At 37.9% G+C, this 21,130-nt stretch overlaps 1 protein-coding gene across 2 annotated transcripts in view; it reads right to left on the bottom strand.

The window, feature by feature from the left end:
• The window catches only part of nbas (NBAS subunit of NRZ tethering complex), a 181,837-nt gene that overhangs the window by 149,593 nt on the left and 11,114 nt on the right, over positions 1–21,130 (bottom strand). For both annotated transcript variants that reach the window (XM_077220068.1, XM_077220069.1), the window contains exons 9-18: positions 17,992–18,090; positions 17,421–17,559; positions 11,380–11,445; positions 11,120–11,248; positions 10,244–10,307; positions 9,643–9,836; positions 7,748–8,008; positions 4,902–5,027; positions 3,087–3,238; positions 2,868–3,005 (exon numbers count right to left, since the gene is read on the bottom strand). In XM_077220068.1, the coding sequence (XP_077076183.1) occupies positions 2,868–3,005; positions 3,087–3,238; positions 4,902–5,027; positions 7,748–8,008; positions 9,643–9,836; positions 10,244–10,307; positions 11,120–11,248; positions 11,380–11,445; positions 17,421–17,559; positions 17,992–18,090 (1,368 nt within the window). The remainder of the gene's footprint in view (positions 1–2,867; positions 3,006–3,086; positions 3,239–4,901; positions 5,028–7,747; positions 8,009–9,642; positions 9,837–10,243; positions 10,308–11,119; positions 11,249–11,379; positions 11,446–17,420; positions 17,560–17,991; positions 18,091–21,130) is intronic.

Below are 21,130 nucleotides of genomic sequence, written 5' to 3'. Positions count from 1 at the left end.
CTGAATTAACTGCAGGCAGTGTCATCTTCAACTGAGAGAACATCGCTGCATGACTGAAGCCTGATTGACAGGCAGACATTGTTAAGGGGAATCACTATCAAAATATGTAGCTTTGATGGTGAAAGAAGAGCATTGAACTTTCTATCGCTTTCTAACAAACACACACACACCTCTTCAACTAAACCCAGCGGCCTGATCGATACCACCCCATTGCAATAATGGTGGCGTAGTTAAAAAGAAATTAACAGAATGATGATTGTCTTTTTTGCTGTTGCATTACCACAGCTGAACGTCAGGAGAAATTGAAGTACACCCCATTAGAGTCGCTCTCTTTCTCAATGTTGATGTGCCGGTCTATGTTCTCTCTCTGTCACCCTTTATCTTCTTTCTTCATCGCTTTTATCTTCTCTTTCGCTCACTAAATGCTTTTGTTTCTATTTTTCTATCTGTCTCGCCACTGTTTATCCTTTTTTCATTGGTTTTGTCTTGGTCAATCGCTCTTTCTCCCTTGATGGAGTGAAAAGGACATCATGCATCATAGAGACAGACAGACACACACACTCATAAACAGCCATATTAACACACACATTAAATATGCTGACTGCATAAAAACAAACAGCCTGAGGAGTAAACACACAAACACACACTCTGGTGTCAAACCGCTGGCGGAAGCGTACAGTAATTAAGTGCAAATTAGATACAGTTCTGTGTGATATGCATGAAGAGAGTGTGTGCGCGTGTTTAACGGAGTTACGCTATGAAAAATTAGGCAATTTTTTCTGTGTAAACAAGTGTGTTTTGATTAGCGCAGTGTTTACGGCAAATGTTAGCCAATTTATGATTTTTTTTGTTTATATCTTCCTCCACCCTATCGAGTGTGCGAGCGTTCATAATTTGTGTTCAACCGAGGGCTCTTTCATTAGGGCCTCCTGGGTAAAGCACAACAGAGGCATGAATTACCTTATGCAGATTAGAAATAATTCTATAAACGGCTTTAATTTTATCCTACACCTCTTCCTCTCGCTTCTCTTTATCGGTCTCCTGCTCTTTCTCTCCCTTCCCATCTGTGTTGTCTCCAAGATCTCTTCCACTGAATTTAACTTCCTCATGAGCATCTACTAGGGGTGGGTCACATCCAACAACCAACTAGCGCATTAGTGAGGTCGACTAGTTTATCTGTACGTTTTTTCCTTTCTTTTTATCATTACATTTTAGCGGTGGTGCTTTAATTAGCATGCTGAGAGCATGCTGTGCTTTAGCTCTTGGGCAGATCGCATGGTAAAACTATTCAGGATAATTCAGTTTTAAAAAGTTATTAAGTCAAATTAAAAATAGTCCAACTTTTAAAGATGCCATGAAATCAAAATATGAGTTTTGTGGCTTTTAAGTATCTATATGCTAGTGAGTGCTAGTTTTCTAACTAGGGTGCGAGGATCCCCAGGGCACCACAAGGGTCTATAAAAAATTTGCGAGGACAAAAATAGATTTAACAAAATGTATTTTTGTAATGTCAAAAATATCAAGTTAAGTTATTTATGTTTAACACAATATTTTTTAATACCAAATAAAGGTACTTCAGAACACTTTAGAGGTACTGTGAGAAAAGGAAAATTCTAGATGTTTCCATTTCGGGTTTTACAGTTAGATTAATCAAAACTGTATCTATACATTGATTTGTTTACCAATTTAACTACGTTTATACATCTAAAAATCACTCCAATAGTGGACAGAAAAAATATAGACCCTGCAATGCATCATTCAAAAATATTTCAAGAAAATATTTTCCAAGATAATATTTAATAATTTTCTTTGCTTTAATACAGTGACAAATTAAAAGACACTTATTTATTTAATTATTTAATCTTCATAAAATATTTCCCTTAAATAGTATAAATGGATCTTTATACATGAAAATGATTAGCTGCCTTCATATTTTATTCCCTCTCAAGGGGATTATAATTTTTGGGCTGAAAGGTATCAGAAAGCTCTGTACTCCTAAAAGTTAGAAAAAATAAATGTTATACATGTATGCATTCAAACAGCCCATTTAAAAATGGCTTCTTCTAGACACCCGTATAAGCAACCAACTAGATAATTCTTAAATGATGTAGTTAAATCACATCTACCCAACTTACAATTATTGTGTGTGTGTGTGTGTGTGTGTGTGTGTGTGTGTGTGTGTGTGTGTGTGTGTGTGTGTGTGTGTGTGTGTGTGTGTGTGTGTGTGTGTGTGTGTGTGTGTGTGTGTTTATATTACATTACAAGGATAGTAAAACCTGAGGTCACCTACACTTTGGGGACCAGTCAGTGGTCCCCATCAGGAAAATTGATTAATAAACAAACTAAATTATATATTTTTTGAAAATGTAAAAATGCAGAAAGTTTTGTGTGATGGGTAGGTTGAGGGGTATGGTTAGTGTAAAGCCTGTTTTATGCTTCTGCGTCGAATCGACGGCGTACCCCCGCAGACCCCTCTACGTCGCCGCGAACCCCTCCGCCGTAGCTCGACGTGCACCTCCAAAAATTGTAACTACACGTCGAGGCGACACAGACCACAAGGGCTGTGATTGGTCAGATGCACCGTGATGCAACTCAACCTGACGCAGAACCTTAAAACGGCCACGACGCCATAGGAGTGACGGCATACCTACGCCGTGGAGTTGACGCAGAAGCATAATGAGGCCTTAAGGGTATAGAATATACAGATTGTACAGTAAAAAAATCCTAATGCCAAAGGAGAATCTCCACAAAGATATCGAAACCGAGTTTGTGTGCGTGGTTTTGTGTGTGTGTGTGTGTGTGTGTGTGTGTGTGTGTGTGTGTGTGTGTTTGTGTGTGTGTGTGTTTGTGTGTGTGTGTGTGCCTACTTGCTAAATTCCACTTTCTTGAGGAGCTCCTGTCTCTTCTTGGCTTCCCTCTCTTTTCTTTGCTCCATCTCTTCCTCCATGGACAAGAACTCTTCATATGAAGCATCGTCCAAGTCCAAATCACCTGGCAAGATGAATCTATGCAAGATACATCCTGGTTAACAAACAGCCAAAGAGGAGGTATGCAAATCTGTAGATCTGTGCGAATGAATCACACACCTGCCCCGGTCTTCTCCATCCCCGATGGCGATCAATGCTTCAAGGTCAGTTCCTTTCAGGCCGTACTTCAGGAGCTCTTTGGCTGCATCCACATTCTCTGGAACCCTCTCCACACACTCATGCAGCACCCATGATCTTTTCTTGATCTTACTCTGTGGGGGAAAAAAAGAAAATACTTAAAGGACAAGTTCGGTATTTTACACTTAAAGCCCCGTTTTAAGATCGTTTCTGATGAAATAGAACGGATAAGATTGAAATTTGGACAAATGCTGCTGTCCCGAGCATTTTCGGTTTCTGTGGTAGCACCCCCCACCTCCACAATGGTTTCATAGGGGCACTGGAAGAATCATTCATAAAATGCATTAAACTTTAGTTTACAAAGAGATGGAACTCACCGATTGGTCTGGGGTGTTCACTGATATGCTCACAGAAAAATCGCTGCAAAAAATGCTTTCCAACAGGTGTTTTACCATTCGGTGTAAAACCGTGGACCTATTTTTCAAACGCCTCACAGCCGGACCTTCTTCCATTGAGAGCTTGAATAATAGACACTCCAGCCCAGTTGGTGGCGATAATGCACCTTTGCCAATGTTTGGATAGCGTAGGCTACGATACCGCGACTGCATAAGACTACAGAAAGAATACAAACAACCCCATTTCCGTTTCCGGCGGCGGAGTAATACCGTACCTCACAGAACATCCAATACAAGTCAATGGAGTTGGACAAAAACTACAATAAAAACCAGTTGGAAAGCATCTTTTGCAACGATTTTTGTGTAAGCATGTCAGTGAACACCCCAGATAAATCTGTGAGTTTACCTTCTGTAAACTAAAGTTTAATGCGTTTTACGAATGATTCTTCCAGTGCCCCTATGAAACCATTGTCGAGGAAGGGGGTGCTAACACAGAAACCGAAAATTCTCGGGACAGCAGCATTTGTCCAAATTTCAATCTTAACCGTTGTATTTCATCAGAAACGATCTTAAAACTGGGCTTTAAGTGTAAAATACTGAACTTGTCCTTTAAGACCTACTTATTACGCTTTTCCACTGCATGGTACGGTACGGCTCGGCTCGGCACGGCTCACTTGTGGCGCTTTTCCACTGCATGGTGCGGTATGGTATGGCTCGCTTCGGCTCGCTTTAAATGGTACCATCTCTGTTGAGGTTCCAAGCGCACCGTACCGATACTAAAATGTGACGTGGAAGCACTGTAGATCACTGATTGGTCAGAGACAGAATCGTCACTACCAGCGTCATTGTATTTGCGAGACATCAAACCCGCTAGATTTAAATAGCCAGTAACAGCCACCGCTGTAGCACCTGTTTTAAAACTACTTGCTTGACTTGCTTGAAGAAAAAAAACTTCCAAAAAAGAAATGGCTGAATCGTGGTCAGTGGACGAGAAGCGCAGACGTTCCTCTTGTTAGTTGCCGAGGAGCGGATAAACTATAACGATCAGTCATAATCCCACCCACTTTGAAGCGGTACTAACTGCAGTGGAAAAGCAACCGAGCTAAAGCGAACCTAGCTGTGCCGCGCCGAGCCGAGTTTTACCACGCAGTGGAAAAGCGAAGCGAGCCGAACCGTGCCGCGCCGAGCCGAACCGTACTGAGCCGTACCGTGCAGTGGAAAAGCGACATTATACTAAACACCAAATTTAGTCAGCAATGTGCTGGTTATTTAATTTTTGACTAAAAAATCATCATCAAAAATTATAAAAATTCTTTGTTTTTTGTGTCATTGTGAGTGGAAAACAAGTGTTTCATTGGCTGTTTCAATGTTACAAATGTTGTAGTTACAGAATGACTCCTACCAAGTAGTCCTGAATGGAAGCGTAGCTGACGGTAGATTTTCTCCACTGTCTCTGATAGACCAGATCTGAATCCAGACCATATGTTTGAGCCAGCGAGAGAGCCTCTCCATACTCCTCATTATCAATCTGTGAACACAAACACACCCACCAGATTAACCTCATCTTATTAATGGTCCGTCTAAGACTCACAAAACTGTTATTGCCTGTTAAAATTACAGCAACAAAGTAAATCTGTAAGGATCAGAGGTATCTCACAAAATGCAGTTGTTACTTTGAGGTTGGCATATTTTATTGTGAGTGTAAGCAAGGACTGAGTTTTAAAGAGGAAGAGGCTGAAGATGGGAGTGCTGTGATGTCACTGTATGTAAAATTCTGTGCCCATAAATATTAATGAGCCTGTGCTGATGTTGCTAGGTAATCTTCAAAGTCTACATAATCTTTCTAGACCACTCGGTCACGTAACGCGAATTGTTATTCTTGTGAAAACCCTTATATTTATTAACTTCTATGGTTATTTTAATGGCAAAAAAACATACTTGAGACTGAGATAGAAACTAAGCAAGATACTTAAGATGCATTATTCCTAAATATTCTAAAACTGAATCTGGATTCATTATATTTCTCAGAGGAGTAAAAATTAGATATGTCCCCATCAAGTTTTTTGTGCCCCCGATATGATCCGAGTCATTGACTATTAAGTATTTGCCGAAATTATGTATAGGCCATGATACCGTTGCTTGAGATCAATTCGGGACATCCGTAGTAAAAAGATTACAATCCCATAAGTACATTTACATTTTACATTTCATTTAGCTGACGCTTTTATCCAAAGCGACTTACAATTGCTATATTTCAGAGGTCGCACGCCTCTGGAGCAACTAGGGGTTAAGTGTCTTGCTCAGGGACACATTGGTGTCTCACAGTGGATTCGAACCCAGTTCTCTCACACCAAAGGCATGTGGCTTATCCACTGCGCCATCTCCACCCCATAAGTAATTGAGAGAATCAAACATTTTTGGTTAAGCGGTCATTCATTTTATTTAGGTACCAGAAGTAAAAAATCCTAATCATTTTCCATAAGATAATTGATTTTTAACAATAACTTGCAGTATATACCTTTAAAGACAGACCTACTGTGAGATACAAGGTTGTTAAAGCTGCAGTCTGTATTTTTTCCCTTTGTCGCCATCTCTGTTCGAAATCTGCAATTGCAGTTAATCGCGGGATTATCAACTTTACTTTACGCACAGCACAGCACAGTGCGGATGAATCCAATGTTTTGAGGAGAGTGTGTGGCTGTCTGTCAGAGCGCCGGTGTGGATCCTGTCATTCGGAATCACAGATTCTACTTTTTGGAAGTATGACCAACAAAAGTATTTTCACCGGAAAATGTCACCTGAACAAGTAAGTGACATCCACTTTGCATTGCACAAAAAAAGCATTGCAGTAAATCGCGCTGATTAAATCTAACGATCGCTTATCACGTCAAACCATGCAAACTATAATCAGCATTGTGCGACTACATTTAATGCTCTTCCGATATTATCGTTGTTTTTGCATGGGCCCGGTTGCGTTCTCTTTTTTTCTGTAGCCACTGAACTGTCGTTTGAACTTTTCTGGATCCGCCATTAAATTAATAAGTTTAAAGCTACACTGTGTGATTTTTACCCCCATCTAGCGGTGAAAAGGTATATGACCATCCAGTGAATATTAGTTTCTGTTCCTCTCAATTCCGATTTCGTTTTAACTCCTACGGTGGCCAATGTAGTCCAAGATTAGCATGGCTTCCAGTTCGACCTCGTCCATGAGTGAAAGGTGAAGCTTGAATTAACCGTATGTCCCTCTTTGGCTAATGTACTTTCAAGATGGAGGGGCAACATGGCGACCGACATTAGAACCCCCCACCCGTATGTATTTTCAATGGCATAATACTTTATTACTTGACCGAAGTAAATATACATTAATGAGCACATATATTTTTGAAAGAACTTAGTGTTTTTAGCTAAGAATAAACTAAAAAAGTTACACAGTGTAGCTTTAATTATATCAAGTGCTGTGAGAAAAGGCTATAAATCTCCACCTTCAACATCCTCACACGCGATATAGCTTACTAGCCGAGACACCTTTATGTGTACAGATGTGACGAAACGACGCAAAGACATGCTCGAATTTCCCTCGGAAATCCACCAGATCCACAAGCTTACCGTTTTGAATCGAGCTAAGGCAAACAGATAGTTTTGAACACTGGCTGGTTATGTACTTGCTCAAATTTATTTTGAATCATTTTTAACCCAAAAAGTTACAGAATGCAGCTTTAATCAATAATGTATGCTTTTGTTAAAGCTGTCAATCCGCATTATTTCAACTTCATTTCAACTCTTTGTCCTTTTTCGTTTATCCGGGAGTGACCCGCAGTGACACGCTGCCAAGATGGCGAAGGCCGGCTCAGCCAACTTTGGGCTTCAAAAATGCTTTTCAGAAACCTACCGGTGACGTCACTGACACTCCATATTTTTTTTACAGTCTATGATTAAAGCTGATAAGTACACAGCCTTGAACCCAAAACAAGACTCAACTAATATTTTTGCAGTGCTCATCTTGTTTCATACATTTTGGATGTTTTTTTCATAGCGGATGGTTTAAGATGACATACAGGTAAGATTATAAAATAATTTAAATTCACAATCAATAGTTAATGTCCAGATGTTTATTTCTTTGGAGAGTTTTTTATGATAACCAAGCAGAGCAATTGTACAGTCATTCTGTCATTATAATGACAATCCCTTACATTTTAAGTTTGGACAAGTGGGCGGTTCCACTCCGTCAGGTTGTTATAGTAAACCCACCTTCCTCTGGTAGAGCTCCTCTGGCGTGGTGGACCTCAGGCTGACCAGGCGGTAGTTCTTGATGACGGTGCGCGGCCGTTTTCTGGGAGGGGCGAAACGTTCCATCTCAGTCACGTAGTACAAGCCCTGTTTCACATATCCAAAATAACGTGCCTTCGCCGAGGTCTCTTCATCCGAGTCGGAGTCATCCTCTCCATCGTCCTCTTCACCCGTCACGCTGCTCTCCAGACGAGAACGCTTATGGGCCAGCTTTACCTCACACTGAGAGGACAAAGGGATCAAAAGAAATAGATTAAAAAGATTTGGTTGGTAGACTCAAGGACAACAAAACGTTAAAGAAAGTGTCCCGAACAATCAAAAATGAGATGAGTTTGATTATTGAAAGTCTAACAAACCCCATTTCTTCAGGACACAAACCGATTTTCCTGGCACTACCTGTTTGTTTCTCTCTTTCTCACTCACTGCAAAATCTATCAAACAAACTTCACACAGTCGACACCACAGCTGGGTGCTGCATTTCCCTATGGAGTGAGGAAACCGTCAACCGAACATACAGCAGGAATAAAACCCGACATGTCTCTAATGTTCTCACTCTCCTTTTCCCATCCCTCTGTACCCGCCTCCAGGTTCACATCTCTCTAGCTGTGAGAGCTTTACATCAGTGGAAAGCGTCAAAAAACAATGAGGTGGAGATGGAAGAGATGAGTTTTTTTCTTATCAGAGGATGAGGAGCGGTAAAGCACTTTTATGATGATGGCCTGAAGATAGAGAGAGTGTCTGAATAACACGACTTCCTTTGCAAAAGTAATTACTGCCATCAGCGGCTACGAATGAAAGACTGCATTCTGGATGGAGAAGCATGTTGTCACAAGGACTAATGAATGAAATTATATTATATGTGGTGTCAATCGTTTAAAAAAATGAATTAATCTCGATTAATCGCAAAGAACATTAAAGTTTTTAATATGTTTGTATATTGTAAAAATATTGAAAAAAGGATGCTGCGTTAATTGCATTGAATATTTTTAATTAATTTGTTAATTTTGACAGCCCTAATTACATTATATGAATTATATTATAGTTAAAAAGTTGTTCAAAAGTCATGAAGAGTTTTAAAAATGTTTATGAAAGTGGTTTCTTATGCACACCAAGACTGCATTTAATTGATCAAAACAAAACAACTTAAAATAACTTATCTCTTTCCAAATACATTTTAAAATGTGATTTATTGCTGTTTTGGCATAGTGTCACATGATCCTTCAGAAAAAAATTGCTGATCTGGAGCTTTTTTCAGGTTTCTTTGATGAATAGAAAGTTAAAAATAACAGCATTTGTTTGAAATAAAAAAAACTGTAACAATGATTGTAATTTTCTTTACTGTCTCTTTTGGTCAAATGTAATGCATCCATGTAGAAATTAAATATTGTATTATTAGGGAGAGGACTTAAGCAGAATGGAGAATGATACTTATTCATTTTATGTACTAATAAAACAACATCATTTAAATACATATATAATTTACTAAATCATATGAAATACTAAAACATAGTAATATATGAAAATTGTCAATATTTCAAGCTGAGTTAATTCATTGTAATGGATAATAATAGTATTAATATTTTTTTCTGAAATCAATTAAACTTTGCTAGAGTGAGGTGGATTTAAAATCACAAGACAAGGAAGGATCACAAAACACAGTAGTCTTTGGGAAAAAATAAAAATATTAATGATATTAAGAGTAATGCCTTCATAGTTTTTTTTTTTTGGTTATGCATGTTCTGTGAACAAAAGATTAATGTTTCTTAATTTTATACCACCATTAAAATCAACATAAATATATCAGGAATATTCAATATTTGACATTGGTTAAAACTGATACATGTAGAAACACACACCTCCAAACTGAGGAATCCCCCATCGTGGGCTGAGGTGACTCGCGGTGAGGGTTCAAACCACTCACAGGACTTCCCGAGAAGGTTTTTGAGTGTCCGCACAGAAGACACAGTGAGGGCCCCAGAGCAGCGGGCTAAAATCAAAGCAGTCTCACTCCACCAGCTCACATCTAACAGAGACTGATATTGCTCTTTATCTGAGGAGAGAGACAAAGAGAGACAGGTGTTGAGAACAACACCACAGGAAAAAAAAACTCTGAATATCATAAATAAAACATTTCACAGACATTCATTCATTTAAAAGTCACCATTCCACAGCTAAATGTGATAGATGATTTAGAAACATCATTTTCAAAGAGGAAACAGAAAAGAAAGCACAAACCGAGGACAAGCAGAAAGACAAGCTTTATGAAAACGTGTGATCTAAACCCACAATCAAAATGTCACTGTCTGAATTTAACGCCTCTCCACAAAGACACAAGACGCAGGGTTTTATTAAAGCATTCTTCTCCCTCCCACCCCCTCTGTCTGGGCTCACTACATAATTAATAGTGCTAGGTAAGTGTAGGAGTAGATACACATCCATAGTTGAGGGTCCGGCTACCTTTTATCTTCTTTCTCTTCTCCAGCGAAGTCTTCCATTCCGGGTTGATCTCGTCAAATCCCGGCTAAAGGAAAGAAAGAGCAAGTGAGAGAGGGTAAAAGGGGATAGCTGGGAGAGGTTTTGTTTCTAAAGTGACAGAACACAAAGTGGTGGGTAAATCAGAGGAACGTAGCAGCATGACATCTGAAGTTTGAACTTCAAGTGCTACAAAGAGAAAAAAAAGATGCACAAGCATGCATAGACAAGAACAAACAAATCATTTTAAGACATATTGTTAAAAGGTGTGTTCATTTCTAGCTGTGCCATGGAAAGCAATATTAAAGCTGAAATGTATAATTTCTCCATGTTTTCTTCTCTCCAAGCTTTTTGCCCAAGTTTACACAATGAAATGTAAAAAAAAATTTTTTAAATGATGTAGACTCATGTAGAATAAAACTGCTTTTGATTACTGATATGTCTTCATTTCATAACTAGCTAAAAACTACATTAATCTCTAGGTGTGTCCCAATTTGCATACTTATGCACAACTCCGTTACGTTTTGTAATTTAAATAGTGCGAGAAGTGTTCACACTGAAAATTCCAAATAAAAAAAGTACACTATTGCATGCACACCACTAGGTGTCTGCGTAACAAATTGCTGAGTAGCACACTTTTAAAGTCAGCATGAAATGAAAATTGCAGACAGTGGTGCGCGTTTAGGGGTGTGACTATTTGATTGCCTAACCAATTGCAGGCAAGCGAAGTGTTTTAGAAACCCCTTTAAAAAAAAACATGATTGTCGCAATCCCATTGATTAGAATAGTGGCACAGAATTGTATGCACTTCAGCTTTAAGTCTCTAAAATCGAGCACACGCGCACACAGTGATTTTATTACTTGTTCCTCTTGTTTCCAGCTGCCTCTCAGTTTGAATGATGGAATATTCCAGAGACTGAGACTGCCAGAGAAGTGGATCACAGCCAGCACTGTGCTATCAGGAGACAGACTCATTCTGAAGACGCCATCCTGAGTAAACGTACACGTTCAATTAGGCATTGCACCGTTTATTCAGAGTTTTTAGCAGAATGAAATTAAGCTTTGGCATTTTATTGTATTTGCTGTCATAGTGGCCCAGAGAGACAGGGCAGGTGAGTCACCTGTTCACTGTTACGCCTGGAGAAAAGTCGAAAGCTGGGCACCCTGAAGAATCCTCGCCTCTGGGACTAAATAAGAAAAGGAAATGATGATTAATAACTTCCTTCATGAATAACATGGATGCATTTACATACTAATATTTGTTTGTTACATTAGTAAAATTTCCAGAAAAATCCAGGTTAAACTGGTTTATAACTGATCCAAAATGGTAGACCAACTTGGACCAGTAACAATCCATCCACCATTTGGTCATACTATCTTAAGTTGATCAAACTGGTTTCTGGAACATGCTAGTGGGCCAAACGATCTATTCACCAACTTGGACCAGCTAGAAAACAAATAAATATGATCACTTATATGGTGGACAGATTTTATTTAGGTTTTTATTCACATACTAAAGACACAAACATAGAGCATAACATATGGTTAACATGGAAGCTTTTGTGTGTGTCACATGCTAGAACAAACCTCACTAGTTCTTGTGCATCACACACGTTTGAGCTTCTGTTCATCATATAAAGCAATTGTGTCTCTTCTTCACAAGACTTGGTTGAAACCGCTCGATTCATATGGATTTATTTTAAACGCCTTTGAGACTTTTTTGGGATCTTCTACATTTTGGTTACCTGGATTTTCTATGGAGGGTCACCTCTCGGGTTTTATTAAAAAATAACATAATTTGTGATTCAAAGATTAACCAAAGTCATATGGGTTTATATGACTTGGGTAAATACCTTTAAATCTAAATCTATTTCGTAGGATCCTTTTTGATATTTCACAGACCTTTCAGCAACATGTTTAAGGTGTGTGAGAGATCATGGTGAGTTTTCATACTGAATACCCACCATGATGATCTCTCACACGTTCAATAACACTATATCAAGCCAAGAGCCAAAGAGCTAAATAAATACGAAGAATATCAATACAGGTTCCACCAATTACATCAGAACATTCTAGAAGTTTCTCATCATAACTATGTGCATGAAGTCATGCCATTGGACAAGTAAGAAGCCTCAGCATTAAAGCTCTTAATAAGCCTACAATGTAGCTTCTAGAGTTCACTACATAAAGCCTTACAACCTTAGAAAAACAGAAATGAGCATGAGGTTTCAGGTTTGTAAAACACAGAGATGTGAGATTAAGTATTCTAAGCAACAGTAAGTGAAGAAGTGTCTTTACTCCTTGATATATGCATGTTTCTTAAGAGGTAGAGCAGTCCATACAAACGCAAGTAACCTGAGTTATAAGCATTGAAAATAATTGGAGTAAAGGATTTGCTGAGGGGCGATGTGCTAATAGAACTTTAAGCAATACCTTAATAGCAAGGATCAACCATCCAGAACACACCAACAACACCCTAGAAACAACTCATAAAACCTAATTAATGCTCAAGCAACAACACTGCTACATGCTAGACCACAAACACCTAAGCAACCACTCAAAACACCATAGCAAGACCCTAGGAAGTTAGGAACCATAGTGCAACTCCCTAAGGAAACCTTAGCAACAATAAAAAAAAACTACTCCCCTAGTAGTAACCTAAGAAAACCCAATAAAAGTCCAAGCAACCGCATTGCTACATGCTAACAATCACTCAAAACACCTTACTAACTGCGTACCAGCACTTGTCAACCAACCAACATCGAAACATCAAGACAGTGATTTTCTTCAGAAACCTCTGTGGTCCTTCGGCCCAAATGGACCCGAAGCATTTAAATAAATTTCTTTTTAAAAATCATAGCTTCATCGGAATGGTCTGAAATTTGGTGACTTTGTTGGTACTTGGTATATGAACACACAAAAATATTGGGGACAGGATTTGAATAATCTAAGTGGTTGTAAAAAAAAATTGTCACACTCAGGACCTTCGGGTCCAAATGGACCCGCATAGGAAATGAATGGCAAATTGGCAAAAATTTGAAAATACCGAGTTTTTTTTGTGCGTACAATCTACAAATCAGCCACGATCCAGAAAAAAGGCACACAACAGTGAAGGGGTGAATCTATAAAACATCAAGAGTGCAAAACAGACACATCCACACACACACAAACACACTTTTATACATAAACAAACTAATAAATTCAGATTACATATGTGTTTTGCATTTTTAAAAAGCTCAGTTTGTCCACCAGATGGCATCCATCTCATTTCAAAAATTGCTTTCATGAGGTCTAGGCTTGACTCTAAAATAAAATACAGTTTAAAAAAAATAAAAAATATATGTTTTTTTAAATAATTTTCTATTATATTCAATGGGTGGAAAATGGGTCATATTTATCGCATAAATATTAATTATAAATCATAAAATTCTCAAAACACCAAAAAAGAAAAGAAAAAATATTATAAAAAATAAGTTAAAAAAATGATGATTTTCTTTTAATAAATATGAATCCCACACTTCCGACCCATTTGGACCCGAAGGTCCTGAGTGTGATTCTGAAATGAAGGACCCCAGAGGTTAAATAAAAACCCGTGCGCCGTCATCGTCATCTATGATTCTTTACACCATTGGTCTACGCATGTCACACTATGGCTTGTACATTCGCTTCGTTTCATTCACTGTTCGCGCTTGGTAATGATTAGGGATGAGTACCGAAACTCGGTATTAAACGGGCCCCGGGGCTGAATTTCGGCCATTTCTATTTATGATAATATTAAACCATTTGTCTGTGATGCAATTTTGCTATTCGCAGTCCAGAAGAGAGAGAGAGCGATCTCTCACGCGGAGCCACAGCGCTCACAACATGACAGCCCTGCTTAATGAGTGACAATGAGGACAGAATTAAACATTCAAACAAATTTTATTTTAGATTTCGGCTTTGAAAGATTAGAAAAAAAGATATTTGAGATGAAAGCATTACAACTCATTCTGTCTAGCGCAACTTCCTTCCCTTCACATAGATGTGCTGTCATTTCTTCCTAAAACCCAAACTCAGAATCAGAACGATCGGTGATTGTTGTAAAATGCAGACTCTACTGTTGCTAAATTGCGGACGCGTTTAATCATTAAAAGAGCTATTAAAAGCACAAAAATCTGCGCAAGAGACGCTGTTCACAAGGCGACGCGCGCTCCGAAATGGACTACAAAGAGAGAAGAAAAGTATACTTAACTTTGGGCTTCATGTGCGCATCTAAACTATCAAATATTCATAAAATATAAAAATGACCAGCTCTGAGATTCACTGAAACACAGTTTATGTCTTAAATGGATGTAAATAGTTGGGAGGAAATGATGGTGCATCATTCACATATTAGATCTAGACTCGGTCTTAAAGGGGCAGCGTCTAATAAACCTGCTGACGATTGAGCCGTTAATGCGAATCAAACAACAAAAGGCAGAGCTCAAATCACCCACAGCTCTTCAATGAATAACTTAAACTTCAATAAGCATTAATCTATCTATGATAAACTATGCAGTGTTATTTTACACTTGATTACTTTTCAGACAGAAACACTTAGGCCTACCTGAAAAGTAATTTTAGACCTTCCTGAAATTAAAGCACTGTGTATATAATTTGTATCTTTGTTTAATTGTATTCTTTTTTTGAACATGTGTTAGTACTTGTTTTTGCTTATCTTATCCTATCTCATGTATATAAAACAAAAAAGCCTGCACACTGCTGCATAACAAATAGCCTAGATATTTTATCCGTTTTGTTAAAGCATTGATTTTTCTTTTGCTATAGATATTTTACATTTCAAAATATAAAGCAAATGTTAATTATTACCCGAATGTAAAAAAAAAAAAGAACACCAAAAAGAACCGATAAGAATACCGTTCAAGTACCGGATCGATAAGCAGTATCGGTAAGAGTAGTAATACCATTAAAACCTTAACGATACCCATCCCTAGTAATGATGCAGTAAATAAAATGTTCCCGGTCACCGTTCAAAGTCATATGGGTTTGGGCAGCATAATAAATGCATTCTAAAAAATGCATAAAACATCTCGACACCACTTTAACTGGGCACGAAGTTCTGGAAAAACTGTGCCCAGATCTTTTCCCCCCCCTTCTCACCTGTCTAACGGTGATCGTGTCGACTGACCTGAAGGAAACCACTAAAATGTTGGTGGAGGAAACTCAAACTATTGAGGACGTCCTACAATTTGACCCTAAAATCAAAGTGGTTTCTTTTAAGTTGAAATCTCAAAGTGAGCCACCACCACCGGCCTTTTTTTTTAAACCAAAAATGTGTTTTAGGTGGACAGATCAATACAGTACACAGAACATGTAGGATGTTGGAAAATAACAATGTCTTTTCTGTTAACCAAATGCTTTTTAATATTCGCTATTACTTCAATGCAAGTGAACATGCTCGCCGTTATTTGTTATGTGTGTGTTCAAGTAAGCTAGAAATGCGCAGATTCTGCGCAATACGCTGTATTTAATATATCATGAGAACTCACGAGTTGCGTATTTGCGCTAAATCCACGCAGATTTGGTTCCAAAGTTCATTTTTACCCTTATTTGGCGGGTTGGAGGGTGTTAATTTCAATCCCTGAATGTTGCACTCCTGTTTGTCATTGTGCACAAAACTTCATGCCAATAAATCATCAGAAATATTGCTGACTTGTGCGCGTCTCAAGCGCCCTCTTTGCGTTAGTCCTAATGCCTGTTAGTTGTCTGTGGGGAAAAAAAATTTAATTAAATCCCATTAAATCTTAAAAAAAAAAAAAAAAATAGACCTACCTACCGACCCTTTTTTTTTTTTTTGCTGTCACCTGTGAGACGCGCCGGTCTCGCATCTCTCATGGAGGAGCTTCGACGCTGAAGATCGAGAGAGGAACAGGCCGATTTTACGTTGTGTTTTGTTTCTCTTTTGTGTAGCCAGCAGTCGTCCGCGAGGGGCTGCTGGCGTATACTTTTGTTTTTGTATTTATTTTATTTTATCATTAAAAGTCTTTGATTGTTCGCCGGTTCCCAGATGTGGATGTTATTATAGCACAATTTTTTACACCTCACCCCGGACCTCACTAATTTTCAAACCCTGGTTACGACCTGTAGATAAAGGGCTGCGGATTTGCATAAAATTACTTTTTTTTTTTTGCTCGAGTTTATTGCTGTTTTTAAACGTCTCGCTACCGTGTGCCTGTTAGATCACACACATATCAAGGACTATGAATTGGCATCAAACGCACAATAACTGGAATTTAAAACTGTGAAGAAACAAATGATCAATAAACTATTGGACAGATATACACTAGGATTTGTGTGCTCGACATTTCTTCGCTTTGTGCCGTGAATTTTTAAATGCGCACTTGTGCAGCGCTGCACACTGTGACTCCATGTTGCTTTAACTACATCATTCGGCACCCGCGATGTGCCGCTCTGTTTTGAAGCGTTATATTATCATGCTTTTGCGCACTGAAAGATTATTAAAAGCCTATATTTTTTGTCGTATCTATCATGTCTAGTTGTCCCATTATAGTCCCAAAGATGCACAATACATTTCAAATTCATTTTTCAAATTCATTCAATTTAATTGTATATTATTTGTGTGTAGTGTAGTAATGTATATAAATATATACACTTCTGAATTCTTTTGATTCATATATAAATATAAAATTGTTAAATGTATGAATACCTGAATTAATTTTATAAGAGTACTAATAGTAATTTGTTTTTATTAACATGTTTAGATTTTATAAAATTACTGTGCAGATTTTTTCAAGAATTACTTTTTGCTGCTGATTTATACACTCACTAAGTTTAATTAAAAAAAATGTCATAGCTATTGAATACATTTATTTAAACTAATATTACACTGCAAAACGATAACTTACAAAGGATTAAATTCATCTCAACTATTTAATGAATGAAGCACACAAAAATAATGTATGTCAAAGCCCTAAAACAGACAATTAATCAGCATAATCGTCAAAGCCCTAAAACAGACAATTAATCAGCATAATCGTCATAGCCCTAAAACAGACAATTAATCGTCAAAGCCCTAAAACTGGCAATTAATCGACATAACCGCAATTATTTTTTAGACAATTAATCGTCAGCCAAATTTCATAATCGTGACAGGGCTACTCACCGCAGTAATGTCATCCTCATAACTGGTGACCTGTTTATAGTGAGGCGACCCTGACAACACCCTCCATGCTGTGATCCCGCAACGGCTCGCCCTGGACACACCAATGTCTCCAGACTCACACCCTCCCACCAACAGCAACCTGACAAACACATCAGCAGCATTAGTCAGAGGAAAGCACACACATTACGCAAAGAGCACCTCAACCCTCTTATGAGGCCAAAGTGGTCCATGAGGGGCTGATGAAACAGGAACGGGGTCTAATCTGATCTAGACACATGTGAACAGCAGCACATACAAATAAATGCACACACACCCCTATATACAATATATAAAGGGTGCCCCCATGTGGCAGCTAATGTCCTCACTATTATTTTCTTAAAAAACCAATAAGCACGGCCTAAAACAGAAGCCACAGTGAATTTCATTTCAAAATTGTATTGTGGGAATAATACAAATCACAAGTGTGATTCAAAGGTTGAGTTATGCCAGTTGATTTTGTGTTCACTCTTAGAGAAAAACACCCCTGTGACAGTCACACACAACAGAAACAGCTTTGAGATGGGGGTCTCACCTGTGGCCAGGATGATATATTGCAGTGGTAATGCCATTGGAATAGTGGCCAGAGAAACTGAAGGTGTGATTCTCTTGAAATCCCTGATTGGTTCCAACACTGAGAGTAAAACAGGAACAAGAAATCAATGTATCAACATTATAATAGTCTACCAGGCCATATTAATAAAACCATGTAGTTTCAAGACATCGTTCAAGAGAATAATCAATTAGATGCAAGTCTAATGTAAAAGTAAGAGCTGTGTAGAAGAGGTGCTAGGCTGGGTATCTGATACTGGGTCCTGAACGATGCTTTTTCCGATACCAATTTTATGAAATCCGTTTTAACAAGATTACATTACCTAAAATAAAATATGGTTTTATTTGTTTAGTTTGTTGGCTTTTTTTACAGACTCAAAGACTCATATAGGCCACTGGGGGGCAGAAAATATGCCTCACGCTCAAGCGAACGCATAAAGCCTGCCGCAAAGCACTGGCAAAAGTAGCCTAATGATTATGAATGTGTCCGGAAAAAATTGGAAGGAGACATTTGAGTCACTGTTGTCTGCAAAGATGAAGTTGATGTTGCTGACTCGTCATCTCCACAGTATAGTGAACGCACTTGGGCCTATTGAGAGAAATTAACCTTTCATTTGGATTACATAATCAAAGCATTTATTTTTTATTCAAATTTGTCCATGTTCCAAAGTAGACATTTCAAGTTTTCTAAATATTCATTTCTCATGTCTGTGAGACAAGTAGCCTATTCGCCGAGTTTCGGTTCATTTGTGACACGCTACAGTTATTCTTGCAGTCGGAGACGGAGCAACTTTCTGCTCTTAAGTTTATTCTGTACACTTTCAAGTGCTTCATCAGTTTTGTCATGTTGCCGGTCTTGGCAGCAATTATCTTGTAGCAAATATTGCATTGCCCGCGGTTGGCAGCAAGCCTGGTGAAATGTAGCCACATCACATCTTTTACATCTATGGGGGTTAGGACACTTACACACTACAGCCTCACGTGTAAGTCACATCTCTGGGTGTAACCGGCGTAAACTAGTGTTTTTCCTTGATGCCTCGCAGCGTCATGCAGCTTGCTTATTGGCTCACTGACGGTGACGAGATTAACCCCTTAGGTATCGAAACTTGGTACTAAATGACAAGAGATTTTTTGATACTCATTGGTATCGAGGCAATTTGGTCTGTGCCTAAAAAGTATCGAGCTGATGGACACTAGAGACTGCGGTCTTTAGCATCCTTGTTAACACGCCCGCCTCCCATTCTGGAAACGCTAGTTTGAATCCCGCTCGGAGTGGTGCGAGTAGAACCGGAGGGGTTACATTGGTGGGTTTTTGATAATTGTTCTGCCAACATTTTCACTGGTCAAATCAAACAAGGAATATTTTACATGCTTTTCCTATTTCATGTTAAACTTTCAAAAAAAACTAAAAAAACTTTTTTTTTTTATCAAATCAAATCTAAATTGTTGAGAAATGGAAATTAGAATTTATGAAAATGTTAACAGAGCAAGATATTTTACATGTGTCAGGAAAAAATATTTTCCAAATAATATTAATGAACTTAACAGTTCATTTAGCGGAAACATTTAAAGTAGGATGTGTTGCTTAGCTGTCCTGATAAGAATGGCCATTGAAGTTTGCATGTTTCAATGGTTTCCGAGAGTGAAGGGCCAATCAAATTTTAAGTAACAGTTTTGTGATTTCTTAGAGCAAATTTTGTCTCTCAAGAAGCTTTGTGACCAAAATGCTCTTAAAAGAACCAGTTAGTCTAACGTTAGTCCAACATTTCTAAATGACTTTGCTTTACTTTGAGAAAGTTTTCAAACACTTCCATTTAACAACATGAGGGAGGGAACGGGAAAGAGCTTTCTTCAGAGCTTCAAAGCATACAGCCAAGTTAAGGAGAATAAAGCAGATTTTTTCCATCAATAGAAACTTTAAAAACTTAAACTGACTGATTAAACAGAGAATTACAAATTGGAAACTGCAGGCAATTTTATTAATACTCAAAGCTAAGCCTCCCCCTCAGTACAGAGATAAACAAGACGCAGACTTTTGGGTTTAGTTGCAGAATATTTGGCCCTGGAAGAGTCAAAGAGAATTAGGTTAGAGAGGATCTGCAAGCATCTGAATCATCAGAATCTTCTCTGGTGGTCTTGTTCCAAAATCTTTCAATGATTGATTTATTGAAACACAAATGTTACAACACAAATATTCTTACTATCTAACATCCCATAACACTTTTTAAACACATTGAGGATTAGTGGTTTCTTATCCTCTCAAATTCTTGACAATTGGCACAAAGTCACCCATTGCAACCTTACAATTTAAATACCAGGATAAAAAAAACTTCATAAACCCGGCAAATCAGATTGTAGTCTAGGCAGATTTTTTGTCTGCATGAGACTGTTGTCTAAGGGTTAGGCTTGTGCTTTCTTAAAACCCTATTAAAAACGATGGACCTTTAATTCACTTTTCTGACTCTCTTGGCTATTTTATGTATTGTATGATATAATTTTCTATGTTATGAAAGCTCTGTAGTTGCATGAACAGTTTACTCTCCACCAACATTAATATAGATTTTGATTTTCATATTCATATTGTAATGATACTCTCATGTCACGATTCGATACATATCACGATACTGAACTGATACTGAAAAATGAACTGTTGATTAAAATGCTAAATTTGGTATTACATTGTGGGTGTAAATTAATAGGCTTGGACTTGGTGCTGGTAACCCAATGCACAGGACAATGATGACACCAAAATAAAAATATTCATGATTCTGAAGCCAAATACAGAATTATTGTAGACGAATATGCTTGCATTCTGTCACTGCCTCCTAGATATATTTAAAATAATGTAGGCCACTTTTTACTGGTAACATAAGACGAAAATATTCCCCAATTGCATTATTATATATTATATTCAATATTATATAGTTTAATGTAGTACTGACCCTAAAACTCTGTAAACTTTTTTTTTTTTTCTCACAAAGAAATTTTCATTTTGGGTGAACAATCCACGATACATATTGTTGCATTTTTGCATTGCGATATATTGTGACACGATATATTGTTACAGCCCTATATTTAACTACTATTATTTACATTAAATTATAATTTATTTACATAATGTT

This window comes from Siphateles boraxobius, unplaced genomic scaffold (genome assembly GCF_051911475.1).
Source record: "Siphateles boraxobius isolate OS27281-9 unplaced genomic scaffold, OSU_SipBor_1 8, whole genome shotgun sequence".
Lineage (NCBI taxonomy): Eukaryota > Metazoa > Chordata > Actinopteri > Cypriniformes > Leuciscidae > Siphateles > Siphateles boraxobius.
Note: the sequence above shows the minus strand (reverse complement) of the source record. Positions and strands in the feature narration are given on the sequence as shown.